Genomic DNA, 13,583 nt, shown 5'->3' on the forward strand with positions numbered 1-13,583 from the left:
TCACACTACAGAAATAAATGTTGGAGGCTTTGGGAAAGGTATTAAAATGAAAGCGAAGAAGCTTTAAACCAAATGTTTTGAATCTGTGGTGGATAACAGTTTCTATCTTTCCGTAAAGATACAGAATATAAGCAAGCCTTTGTTTCCTAAACAGGAACTGACCTGTCGAGAAGACCTCCTTACTCTCCTCCTCTCACTTCTGCCACTAGTATGGAAAATACCTGTACAAGAAGAAAAGGCATTAGGTACATGTTCTTTACACACATGAAGAAATGCCTCTTCATTATTCAAGATATATACTTGGATATTTGTTCTGAATTTTGGTCATGTCTTTTAGGGTTGTAGCCAACATGGCGCTACGTGAACATTCTGTGAGTGCAAGGATTTCCTTCCCCACTCCTCCTCCTGCACAGTCCCTAAATATGTTTTGCAGGTTCTCCCAACCCCCTGGAGCCGGGTTTGTGGAAGGCACAGTAGGAGGAGAGGGGGTGGGAAATGCCCCATCGTGCAAGCAAAAATCCCTGCACTAACAGGATGCTTAAATGGGAAACTGCCCTGAATTTCCTATATCTCATATGCAAAGTGGTAAAATCTTAGTTGTTTATTTTTCTATGCACATAAATAGCATTATTTTTCTGCAGATTATGTATGTATAACTGCAGACTTTTATGAGCGATGTCACAGAGTAGAACAGTTGAAATCAATGGGTTGTATCCAGTGACCTCTGTGTAAGAGCAGAACAGAGCAGCGGGTCTTCTCCTTCCCTCTGCATTGCCCTGAATCTGTTCTGGAGGGTTTGGATATCCCCTCCAAAGCAGATCTGAATAGGAGTATAGGGTGCAGCATAGGAGAGGAAGGATAATTCTGCTTACAATACATTGGAATCAATTAAGTGGACTTAAGTCACTTGGCTAGGATTGGATAGCACCCTAAATCTTACTGTATGCACTTTTTAAAGTGCGTGAATAGCCTGCACTGCAGTTAGGGCACTGATTCAGGGAGCATCTCTAGCATAGAACATTCAAGGTCCTGAAAATATTTGCATGTATATGTATCAAATGTGAGAGTACAATTGTATAATGGTGTATTGGGAGTGAGTTCCGTACATCCTCTCCACTTTGTGTAGGACCTAGGTAATGGGGCACAAACATAACTGGGACCTGCTTATCTATGTAGGCCTCAGTTCATCTTAAAGATTCTTGGTGTAGTTGCTGAGGCCGTACGAGCTCAAGACTTGCATGTATAACTTTATACTCCTGGATCATGTTTAGACTGGCTCTGAGGCTCCATAGTTGAAATCATCTAACTGTAATTTTTGACTCCCGACAGATTTTAATCTGCCCTTCTGTGTTGATATATGCTTGACCAAAGAGGCAACTCCGGGTTCTCTCAAATCTACTCAGGAAAAAGAAGATCTAGAAGAAAATCCTCATTTGTCTGCCCAGGTGTCTGTAAAATTAAGCTCCCGGAAAAGTAGACGGCAGCGCAAAACTACTCATCGCTATTCTGTGAGGGATGCAAGGAAATCCCAGCTATCCACCTCTGATTCAGAAGGCAATTCAGATGAGAAGACGGCTGTGATTATGAAACACAGGAGGTCCCAAATCCTGCAGCCTTTTCTAACAAACCCACCTAAGGAACAATACATTACAGGGAAAGGCAGCTTTCTAGAAGTTGGAGAAGTCCAGAGTTGTAATCTCAGTAGGGAGCACCTAGGTGACTCTGAACAGGTTATTCCAGTGAAAAAAATCAGTTCTGAGACTTCAGAGGAGCCCGCTTCACCACCTGTCAGCTGCCAGGACAATTCTCCCTTTGACTTGTGTCATGTCTTACTATTGTTGCTTGAAAAAATATGCAAGTTTGATATTTCTGTGAATCACAAGTCGGCGCTGGCAGCAAATGTAGTGTGCACACTAACGGAACTTTTGTCCAAACTTGGAGACTGCTACAGTGCAAGCAGTACTGCTGAAAATGAAGCCGTTTCCTCAAGCTGGGCAGAGGAATCAGTTGCCCTGACTCAGAGGATGCTCTTTAGGACAGTCTTGCACCTGATGGCTGTGGACGTCAACAACGCTGAGACCATGCCTGGCAACTTAAGGAAAAATCTAATTGATTTGCTTAGAGCAGCTTTAAAAACTAAATGTTTGCTGGAAAAAACATACGAGCCTTTTGCTTCTGGGCAAAAGGGAGCTTTACAGAAGGAAATTCAAGGCAGCCTCGCCGTCTCAAGATACTGCCACAGAGCCCTTCTTTTGCCAGAGTTTATAGAAGGAGTTCTGCAGATCCTGATCTGCTGCCTTCAGAGTGCCGCCTCCAATCCAATTTATTTCAGTCAAGCAATGGATCTCGCTCACGAGTTCATACAGCATCAGGGATTCAGACTGTTTGAGACCACTGTGCTGCAGATGGAATGGTTGGTGGCGAGGGAAACTGAGATAAAATCAGAAGCATCGGAATACCTCTCAGCCCTCATTAACAGCATCATGAAAATAATCAGCACCATCAAAAAAGTGAAGTCGGAGCAACTTCATCAGTCTGTGTGCACCAGAAAGCGGCACAGGCGATGTGAGTACTCTCACTTCATGCATCACCACAGAGACCTCTCAGGGCTCCCAGTTTCTACTTTTAAAAACCAAGTCTCCAAGAACCCATTTGAAGAAACGCTGGATGGGGAAGTTCATTATCCTGACCGGTGCTGCTGCGTCGCTGTCTGCGCTCACCAGTGTTTGCGGCTGCTGGAACTGGTTTCACTTAACAGCACATGTTTTCAGATCTTGTCCGGTGTCCATAATGTGGGTATATGTTGTTGCATGGACCCCAGGTCTGTAATCACCCCCTTGCTTCATTCTTTCAGATCACAAGTATTGAAAAACTTTCAGCCACATATATTAAGCATCCTTAATAAATTTATATTGGACCAACTGGGAGGAGCGCAGGTCTCTCAGAAACTCACACAGGCCTCCTGCAACATTTGTACCATTGACTGTGATCAGCTTGCTGAACTGGATGATGTCTTGCATGGGAATGCCACTGACGTTTCCCCATCAAGTTCTTCAACTCCCTATAGGTTTCAAGGAATTTTGCCTAGCAGAGGGTCTGAAGACATGCTGCTGAAGTGGGATGCCTTGGAGGCCTACCAGAGCCTTGTTTTTGAAGAGGACGACAAACTGCGCTGCATGCAGATAGCCAGCCATGTTTGCAATTTGATTCAGAAAGGCAACGAAGTCATTCAGTGGAAACTGTACAATTATATATTCAGCCCAGTGCTCCAGAGAGGTGTTGAATTGGCTCATAACTCTCAACAACTAGGCGTTACCACAGCCATCAGCCAAGCAGGCAGCTACCACAAATGGAGTTTGCCTCAGGAAGTGCTTCAGATCTATTTGCAGACTCTGCCTGCGCTGTTTAAATCCAGGTATGTTACCTTTCTTAATTGTTGGGGGATTGGGCTTGATCAGAGACTCATAGACAAGGCAGGGCAGCAGGGAATTTGGTACAGGAACAGTGGTGGGACTGCTGGATTGGCACTTACCTCCTTACACTTTCTTCCCTGACACCCTCCCTCTCAGTAAGCACAATAATCATAGAATCGTGTTTGCTGACAGGAGGTCCGGTGTGTGGCACTGACCCTCAGTACCAGCTGCCCCCGGCAGAGGTACACAATCGGATACAACCCACAGTATGCTAATTTTGGGGGTTCCTTTTCTATCTAATTGGTTTTCTGCTTTTCTCCACAGAATAGTAAGAGAGTTGTTCATAAGCTGCAATGGAATAAATCAAATGACTGAATTGCATTACTTGGACTCTGTAAGAAGTTATTCTTTGAAAGTGTTCGAAACATTAATATTTTGCCTTGGAGACCAGCAGATGGACCAAGTGATTCCAGACTTAGATGTCTTAGACAATGAGCAAAAGAAGTCTGCGTTAGAATTAGGTGCTTTGGTTCATAGGCAGCAAGTCGCTTCAGATGTGCCTCAAAGCCTGACCAAATTTTACGCTGGGCTCAAAGAAGTCTATCCAAAGAAGAAGAAATCAGTCAGTCAAGATGTTCACGTCAACATGATAAACATATTTCTCTGTGTTGCTTTCTTATGTGTGAGTAAGGAAGCAGAGGCTGATCAAGATTCCACTAATGATTCTGAGGATACTTCAGGTTATGACAGCACAGCTAGTGAGCCTTTGAGCCACAGGCTCCCATGTCTGTCACCAGAAAGTCTCTCTTTGCCTTCTTTGGAACATATCCATAGGGCAGCAGACATTTGGTCGATGTGCCGCTGGATCTATTTGTGCAGCTCCGTTTTCCAAAGACAGTTCCATAGACTTGGTGGCTTTGAAGTATGTCATAAATTGATAGCCATGATTATTCAGAAACTTGCCAAAAAAGGAGCCAAGGAGCAAGGCGAGCAGGAGAAGCCTGTTGAAATGAGTAATGAGAGAGGGCAGTCAGATCAGGATAGTCTTGACGAAAATCTTGACGGTGTAGGACAACCTGAATGCCCTTCCTGTGACCATTCAAGAGTGGAACAAAATTCAGCTGATGGCACTGCAGCGTTGAAAAGAGCTTTCATGCAGGAAAACGAGTGGTCGCTCCAGGGTATAAGACTCTTGGAAGCTCTGCTAGCTATTTGTTTACACAGTGCAAATAATTTCCAGCAGAAGTCAGAAATGGAGTCTCTTCCCCAGGTAACCTGCCATGAAAAAATTACATTCATATTGTCATTTAAAAACTGTTTTAGAGGTAGGAAGGAAAACAACTACTGTTCTGGATTTTAAAGTCGCATCTTACTTTCTAGATGGCAAGCTGAACTTCCAATTAAATTTAGTCAAATTGTAACATTTTAAATGGTACACAGCGGACGGTTCCATTGAAGGAAAACAAGCTGTTGCAGGAATAAGAATAAAGTAATTGGGCATAAAGTGTGAAACGCATCTCCATAGAGAGATCTGGACACAGTGTTCAGCCTGAGGAAATGTAGTGAAAGTAACCTAATAATAATAATAATAATAATAAATTTTATTTATATCCCGCCCTCCCCAGCCGAAGCCGGGCTCAGGGCGGCTAACAACACCAAAATAGTGCGACATTATAAAACATTATAAAAATTAATTAAAATCAAGATTGATGGCAGCCATAAAGTTTTGTAAAGGTTGCCAAAGGAGGGAGTCAGGCTGCGCCCTAACCAAAGGCCTGGCGGAACAGCTCTGTCTTGCAGGCCCTACGGAAAGATGTCAAGTCCTGCAGGGCCCTTGTCTCTTGTGACAGAGCATTCCACCAGGTTGGAGCCGCAGCTGAAAAGGCCCTGGCTCTAGTTGAGGCCAGCCTAACCTCTCTGTGGCCTGGGACCTTCAAGGTGTTTTTGTTTGAAGACCGTAGGTTCCTCTGTGGGGCATACCAGGAGAGGCGGTCCCGTAGGTACGAGGGTCCTAGGCCGTATAGGGCTTTGAAGGTTAAAACCAGCACCTTAAACCTGATCCTGTACTCCACCGGGCGCCAGTGCAGCTGGTATAGCACCGGATGAATGTGATCTCGCAGCGAAGACCCCGTAAGGAGTCTCGCTGCGGCATTCTGCACCCGCTGGAGTTTTTGGGTCAGTCTCAAGGGCAGCCCCACGTAGAGCGAGTTACAATAATCCAGTCTGGAGGTGACCGTCGCGTGGATCACAGTAGCTAGGTCAGGGCGAGAGAGGTAAGGAGCCAACTGCTTAGCTTGGCGGAGATGAAAAAATGCCGCCTTTGTAATAGCTGCAATCTGCGCCTCCATGGAGAGGGAGGTATCGAAGATTACACCCAAACTCTTAACGGACGGTGCTGGCACTAATTGCACCCCCGCAAGAGATGGGAGCTGCCCCCTCAGTCCCATATCATCCCGTCCCAGCCAGAGGACCTCTGTCTTCGAAGGATTTAACTTCAACCGGCTCCCACGTAACCATCCAGCCACAGCTTCCAAGCATCTGATCAGTGTGTCTGGGGCCGAGTCAGGATGGCCATCCATCAACAGATAGAGTTGGGTGTCATCAGCATACTGATGGCAGCCCAGCCCGAAACTCCGGACAAGCTGGGCGAGGGGGCGCATAAAGATGTTAAAAAGCATCGGGGAGAGAATCGCACCCTGAGGCACTCCACACACCAAGGAGTGGCGCGATGACAATTCCCCCCCAAGCGCCACCCTCTGTCCCCGACCAGAGAGAAACCTAAAGATTAGGTGCATTGAGACTTATTCACATGACACATTTCTTCTTGTTTTGTATTATCTTGCCGCTTTTAAGGCTTGAGTGCTGTAATTGGGTGTGTTTTTCATTTAGGTTTTCGAACCATGTATAATGTTTTACTATGTATTTATACAGGGTGGGTCCTTTAAAAGAGGCCCCGTGGATACAGAAGACACATGTTCCACTGGGCCTCTTTTAAAAGACTCACCCTGTATATGCTGGAAGCTACCCAGAGTGACTGGGGCAACCCAGTCAGATGGGCAGGGTAGAAATAATAAATTTATTGCTATTATTATTATTATTATTATTATTATTATTAACCAAATATATATTGTGTGAAATCTACCAAGAAATTAGAACTGTTCAGAGGAAATCATAGTGATCTATATACCAGGTGTAACATGCAAAAAAGCACATTGTTTATTAATTTCATAAAATTTATATACTGCTTGGTTGTAAAAACAAAACAAAGAAGACCCTCAAAGCAAATATGCTTAGTTCTTGATGTTGTGATGTTGGCAATTGTGAGAAGGCCAGGAATTTAAATAGTCAAGAAACTGTAATTGCTTTTAGTACCATTTTATTTAACCAGGACAAGCTTGTAAGCATATTTCCCCCCTACTTGAATGTAGAATGTGTGTGCGGAAGATATATTACTTGAAATGCGGGACCATCTTACAAAATCTAGAATAATGGAGACTGACTTGGTGAAGCCTTTATTTGATTCTTTGCTTCGAGTTGCTTTGGGAACCTATTCTGCTGATCTTGATCATTCTGAAGAGAAGAAAGAAAAGGTATAATTAGATAAAAATGCATGTTTTGTATTGCCTGCTTGCTTGTCTGATAGCCTAATTTATGTTCTCATGATATGTTACGGAACATTAATAAGCGTTATATTTGTACCATCAGTCATCAGAAACAGTAGGCTATTTACAAACAGTTCAGATAGCAGATGGGTCAGAATTAGAAAAATCTCTCATAGGGCATAGCGAAGGAGTGACTTGACGGGCATAGGAATAAAGGAGTTGCCTTCTCCTGTATCAAACCTCTGGGCATGGAAAATATAGGGACTAACATAAGAACAGCCCTGCTCAATCAGGACAAAGGCCTATCAAGTCCAGCTTTTTGCTTTCCCACACTGATTAAGAAGGCGACAATAGGAAGCTCACATGCAGGAGACAAGGGCTATTGCTGTTGTCCCCCACCATTGGCATTCTGATGCTGGAGGTGGCCCATAGCCATCATGGCTTGGAGCCGTATCTTCTGTGAATTTTACAAATCCCCCTTTAAAGTAATCATAAACTGGTAACCATCACTACATAATTCCGTAGTTTAGCTATGTGCTGTTTATCTTGAATCTTCCAACCTTCATCTTCATTTGATGGCCCTGGGTATGAGTGAGGAAGTAAAATATCTCTTTACCCACTTTCTCTGCAACATGCATTATTATAGACACCTTCACCTTACTTACCTTTTTTTGTAAATAGAAAAGCCACAAATATTGTAATCTTTCCTCAAAGGGAAGTTACTCCAGTCACCTTTTTGTGCAAGTTTCTTTTCCTTTTTCTTCTGTTCCTTTTCTCATTTGGGCACAAGGCATCCATTTTCTGAAGGAAGCCTTATTGTCTTAAATAGATTCCTTGTCTCTGCTGATTAGCCATGCTGACATCTTCTTGAACTTGGTGCTATCTTTCCTAATCTGTGGTGTGCATTATAGCTGAGCATCTATTGTTGTGGTTTTAAATTGCCCTGAAGCTGCCTGGAGAGATCTTCTTCTTCTTCTTCTTCTTCTTCTTCTTCTTCTTCTTCTTCTTCTTCTTCTTCTTCCCACTCCCCTAATTTTTTTTTTGGAAGTTCTGAAAAGCAGAACTTGAGGACAGCTGGAAGGTCTGCCTTCTGTTGACTGCAAGAAAGTGGGCAAGTGAGGAAGCTTCATAAGTTGTGGGCCAGGATGTCTATGTGGACTTGAACATGAAGACATTTTGGGTTTTGCTGAAGACATTTATTTGCTGAATGCAGTTTTATTGGAACGTCTTTGGATAACTTCATGGTCCGTCTTGTTCTTTCTGCTCTTGTATGTAACCTCTACACTCTGCACAACAGTTAAACAGTATTCCAAGTGCCAAGATGACAGAACAGCTAGAATCCATAACGATTGAAGTAAGGGGATGTGTCAAATCTTGTCTATTTGAAAATACTTGACTGTGGTCAAATATTCTATGAAGCCCAGAATCTTCTGCAGGTTTTTAATGGATGAGCTTAAACATATAAAATATGCATGTCACAGATCCAGCAGTCTGAAAAGGAACCTGCACCTCAGGCTGGTGATATATCTGAAGAAGCTGAAGAATCCCAGTGCTGTGGCTTTACATTTTTTGCTGAAGAAGAAGGCTATGATGCAGACAGTGAAAGCAATCCTGATGACAGTGAAAGCAAGGATGAAGGTAAGTCTGAACTTAATTTCATGTGATGCACCCATGGTTTTCTCAGATACATCTTGGTTTACGTTCCAGCAGCATTCACATGTGTGTGGACTCACCAGGCATAGTTTTCCAGCTCTGGTGGCTGAATCATGATTTGATGGTGAATCTTTAAATACAGTGGTCCAGTTCACATGTCATGGTAAAGCATAGTTAAGAGTTTACCATGATTGTTCTGATCTCTGCTCTTCCCCTTCAGTGCATGGAAAAATGGACCACAATTCCTGTACAGTATTAGCATTATGTCTGTACTGGGCATTGTGGTTTGTTTCACTCCAAACCACTATCAGCAAGCCAAGTACAAACCTTGGCTATTGATCATCATCTGTTTGAAGGAGAAAAACCCACAGTCTCCAGTTCAAACGTTAACACTAAGCCAGTGATCGTGTTTCTTTCTCCAGTATAGTAGCAGGAAAGAACAAAGCGGGCGAGATTGTCACACACATGGCAAACCATTAAATAAGGTTACCATGATGTAAGAATACTGGAACCCTGTGGACTTATTTGTTCTGGCAACTTGTACAGACGAATCTGTATTGGTTTTTGGCTGGCTGTCATCTTAAAGTCACATTTGCTGCTTATATTCACTCATTGTTTTGTAGTCTGCTTGCCTGAGTCAGGAGAGGAGGAGCATGTTGGCAGCATTGCCTATGATCTGCAAAATTTAAAAATATTACTATTGAATCACAGCAGTTGCTGCTGCTGTATTCCCCTGGTTCCAGATTTCTTATAAACTTGTGAAATGAGTAGACAAGTCATAACTCTTGCTTTTTTTTTTTTTGCTCATGGGACCTGTAATTTATTTATTTTTTAAAATTGATAGTGGTATTTGAAGCTTTCAGTGTACAGCTCAACCTTTTATAAAGCAGGCGCTTTGTAGGTTATGATTTTCCTTAAGCAGGATGGCACAAAAGTGTCTGCATGCAGTAGTGGTGTTGAGGCATAAGCACACCAGTAAATAGAAAGATTAAAAAAATGGATTATTGTAGTGGAAATGCTTGTCAATTTTCAACCCACTGCCCGATGAGTCGATTAGTATATAAACATGCATGGTTTACTTTGTGCATTTCTGCATGATAATTGTATGCTTAAAAAGATCCCGGTTGTCTGATAACCACACCAGATCCTTGTTAATTAAAAGTTGGGTAGTAGGGGCAAAAAGATAAGGCAGAGAGTAGCTGAATTTCAGCAGATAACCATGTGCCTTCCTTTCTAGGAACAGACATTAAGAAAGATAAAGGATGTTTCGGCTATTCCAGTTTTGCCAGTGACACAGCAGAAAACCTCATCCAAGGGGAATTAATATATCCTGAAATCTGTATGTTGGAATTGCATTTACTCTCTGCTAGCAACCCAAGCCTAGATGTCCTTACACATGTTTTCCAGAGCTTCTTGAAAGCAATCAGGCTGAAGGGGAAAAATGCAATGTTACTTATGCAGCAGGTAAGTGACGCCAATTCTGTGACCTTGCACATATATAGTATACACATGTGCTATACAGTGTTGTTGTTGTTGTTGTTTAGTCGTTCAGCCGTGTCCGACTCTTCGTGACCCCATGGACCAGAGAACGCCAGGCACCTCTGTCCTCCACTGCCTCCCGCAGTTTGGTCAGACTCATGCTGGTAACCTTGAAAACACTATCCAACCATCTTGTCCTCTGTCGCCCCCTTCTCCTTGTGCCCTCCATCTTTCCCAGCATCAGGGTCTTCTCCAGGGAGTCTTCTCTTCTCATGAGGTGGCCAAAGTACTGGAGGTGCTATACAGTAGTGATGTTTAATAAGTTCTGCAACAGGGTCCCACACATTCACAAGTCTCTGCTCGTCTGTCCCTGAATTACTTGGCCAATGTAGGTGGGATAGAAAGATGGGAAGGTCATAGACAATTCAAGGAACCTTTCAAGCCCGTGATCCCTTATTTTCTTACCTGCCCCCCATTGCTTTCCTCTGTTTTAGGAGAGCCATCAGTGTTCCAATGGCAGTAATCATTTCAGCAAATCACATCCCAGCTCAGACCTATTTGCGTGTGCATGAATCAGCTTGCCTCACACTAGCAAAAGAGGCAGAGAATACCATTCTCAGTTGGCCTAGAACTGGCATGTCCAAAGTCTGTTTCAGGGGGCTAATCCGATTTAATCTGGCCCCTGTGGCAGTATATCTCCTGGGGTAAAATCCTTTTAAAAAAGCTCAACAACTTTGGGGTAAAATTGTATGTTCACTTCATCAAATCTGGCCCTCTTTGGAAAAAAGTTGGGGCACCCCTAGCCTAGAAGCATAGGGTCTAGAATAAATGTGGGTGAGAACAACAGCAGAGGTGAGCAACAACCAGAATGTCTCTTTTTCTGGACGAGTGCTGGACTTAAGGACACAGACACAATCTCCAAGGCTTGAAGAAAACAAAAACAAGATCTGTTCATTGTGCAGTTCATTAAGCACTAGTGCATCTGTAGGCCACATTCCCATATATCTGTTCTCTATTTGGTAGTCATCTTAATGTCATTAGGATGGTCTTCAAGTGAAGGCAAAGAGAGCACTGAGGTAACTCTGCAGTTGAGGTAATCAACTGGGAGAGGAAGTCTGAGGGGAAAGGACAAGGTCAGGCAAAGCCAGCTTAGAAGGAGGTTGGGACTAGTACTCAGTCAGCCACTAACCTGAAGCCCATTTTCTAAGTACATACTTCCCCATCACTTGGTGGGCATTTTGCTAATTCAAAATGATTGTTCAGTATATAATTTTTTTATTATTATTTCTAGGGAGCTGTAAAGAGTCTCTTGGTAGGGTTCCTCCACATATTGACACAGACAGATTCCAATTTTCATGGTGAGTTATAAATAAAAGCAATATTTACCTTTTTGGGTACCGCTCACCTGGGCAGGTACTCTTAACTATAAATTTATAGGTCTCACTGAGACATGAGTTTAGCATTACGTTCATACTGGCCCCAATGAGTGTCAAATGCATTCCAGAAAATTTTAAGATTGAATGCTTCTCGGTTTAAAGAAAGAAGTATAGCCATGGTGGGCCAATAGCCTTAAGTCAATTTTTGTTTTGGGTCTCAAGATTTTTGGTTGACAATTTCTTCTGCCAGAAATGTCTTCTTCTTAGGACATAGATTGAAACTAAGAATAATGGAGTAAGTGAATATTACATCATTAGGATCTTGACTTCATAGTATGTATCCACTAAACAGAGATATGAAGAGTTTGGTCACAGCCTGTCTTGAGTCACATGGGCAATTGTTAATTAACATATTATATACCTAAATAATGTGACTTAGGATTTTAGTAGCCTTCATACCATTGGAAAGACTACCATTTAGTAGCCTTCATACCATTGGAAAGTTTCTATTTTTCTTCCTAGAAATTTTTGTTGCTGCTTTAATTCCACTGTGCAAATGTTTTGATTCTAGTTTGCTTTGAGAGGTGGTCTGATAGTATATACAGTGCTACCTCGGATTACATACGCTTCAGGTTACAGACTGCGCTAACCCAGAAATATTACCTCGTGTTAAGAACTTTGCTTCAGCATGAGAACAGAAATCGTTCTCCTGCGGTGTGGTGGCAGGAGGCCCCATTAGCTAAAGTGGTGCTTCAGGTAAAGAACAGTTTCAGGTTAAGAACAGACCTCTGGAACGAATTAAGTACTTAACCCGAGGTACTTAACCCGAGGCACTGTAGTGCTGTTGCATTGTTTAACCTAGATAAGTATTAATCAGGCTATCATCTACCTCAGAGACACCCCCTGCTCCTGGGGACAAGGCACTTTGAGGTTTTCCCCATATACAATGGGATAGAAATGTTAGTAGCAAAACTATTTTATGTTGTTGAAATGCTTATGTACCAGCCTGTAAAAGCAGCATATCAAGATTTTTCAGTCTTTTTCTGGTGACAATTCTGTGCAGGATCAGTGGTTGCTCTTGAAGTTTTCCTGTGTTTTAAGAGAAATATTACTCAGCAATGCAAGAACTGCTATCAGGATGGGGAGAGGGGTTGACCGGGTGACTTCTTGGATTCTAGCTGCTTATTTTAATAACTTTGGTAGTTTTGATAACATTTTAAAATGAATGATGCTGTTGCTTTTCAGCATGTCAGCAGGTGCTGGTGGATCTGCTGGTGTCTCTAATGAGTTCAAAGACCTGTTCAGAAGAGCTGACTCTTCTTTTAAGAATCTTTTTGGAAAAAACGCCATCTACGGTAATTTTTTTTAGAATGAAATGAAGTACTTCGAAGTACACTGCCAATGTTGATATAGTAGCTCTTTTGATTTTATTTAGCATTTTCAGAGTGAAGTGGTATGTCAGCCCCCTAATCAGATAGTGTGGGTGAAGCAAGTGCCAGCTACACATGGCTGGCAGGCAGCAAGTGAGCAAACAAGCAGGATGGGTCAGTAGCCGAGAGGGGAAGCCATTCCTGCCACATCTCTCTTTCTCTCCAACAGCCTTCCAAACAAATAAGAATGCTATGGGATGGGCCTTTCCGGGTCCAGCAACCCTCTGCCCTGCTCTTAGATCCCTCCCCCTCAATTCCAAAAAATTATTAAGAGCCACAATTGAAGGCCCATGGGCAGCGAGTTGGCAATCCTTGCTGCAACTAGACACATTGTCATTACAGGTAACTAGTGTCTTGCACAGGGGTTGCCTTCTGGGGGTGGCACATATACACAAAAACACATATACTCAAACCAATTCCTTGTAGCTGCCACCACACAAACAACACCTTCTGGAGCTGGCACGCTAAACGGGTCTTACCACCCCCCACCCACAAACAAGTCAGAGCTTAAAAGTTATTTCTGCACTGGGAACAACCTGGGCAAAAAGAGTTTTTAAGCTCTCTGGCTTCCATGGATTTAATTCACGTAATTTCAACCAGGTGACCTTCAACTGTGTAAAGTTGAAGCAG

At 42.9% G+C, this 13,583-nt stretch overlaps 1 protein-coding gene across 3 annotated transcripts in view; it reads left to right on the forward strand.

The window, feature by feature from the left end:
- Window positions 1-13,583, forward strand: part of LYST (lysosomal trafficking regulator) — a 75,865-nt gene that overhangs the window by 13,183 nt on the left and 49,099 nt on the right. For all 3 annotated transcript variants that reach the window (XM_081906739.1, XM_081906740.1, XM_081906741.1), the window contains exons 4-11: window positions 155-245; window positions 1,330-3,415; window positions 3,738-4,683; window positions 6,842-7,003; window positions 8,497-8,653; window positions 9,906-10,132; window positions 11,439-11,505; window positions 12,769-12,878. In XM_081906739.1, the coding sequence (XP_081762865.1) occupies window positions 155-245; window positions 1,330-3,415; window positions 3,738-4,683; window positions 6,842-7,003; window positions 8,497-8,653; window positions 9,906-10,132; window positions 11,439-11,505; window positions 12,769-12,878 (3,846 nt within the window). The remainder of the gene's footprint in view (window positions 1-154; window positions 246-1,329; window positions 3,416-3,737; window positions 4,684-6,841; window positions 7,004-8,496; window positions 8,654-9,905; window positions 10,133-11,438; window positions 11,506-12,768; window positions 12,879-13,583) is intronic.

This window comes from Podarcis melisellensis (assembly GCF_964234715.1).
Source record: "Podarcis melisellensis genome assembly, chromosome: 3".
NCBI lineage: Eukaryota > Metazoa > Chordata > Lepidosauria > Squamata > Lacertidae > Podarcis > Podarcis melisellensis.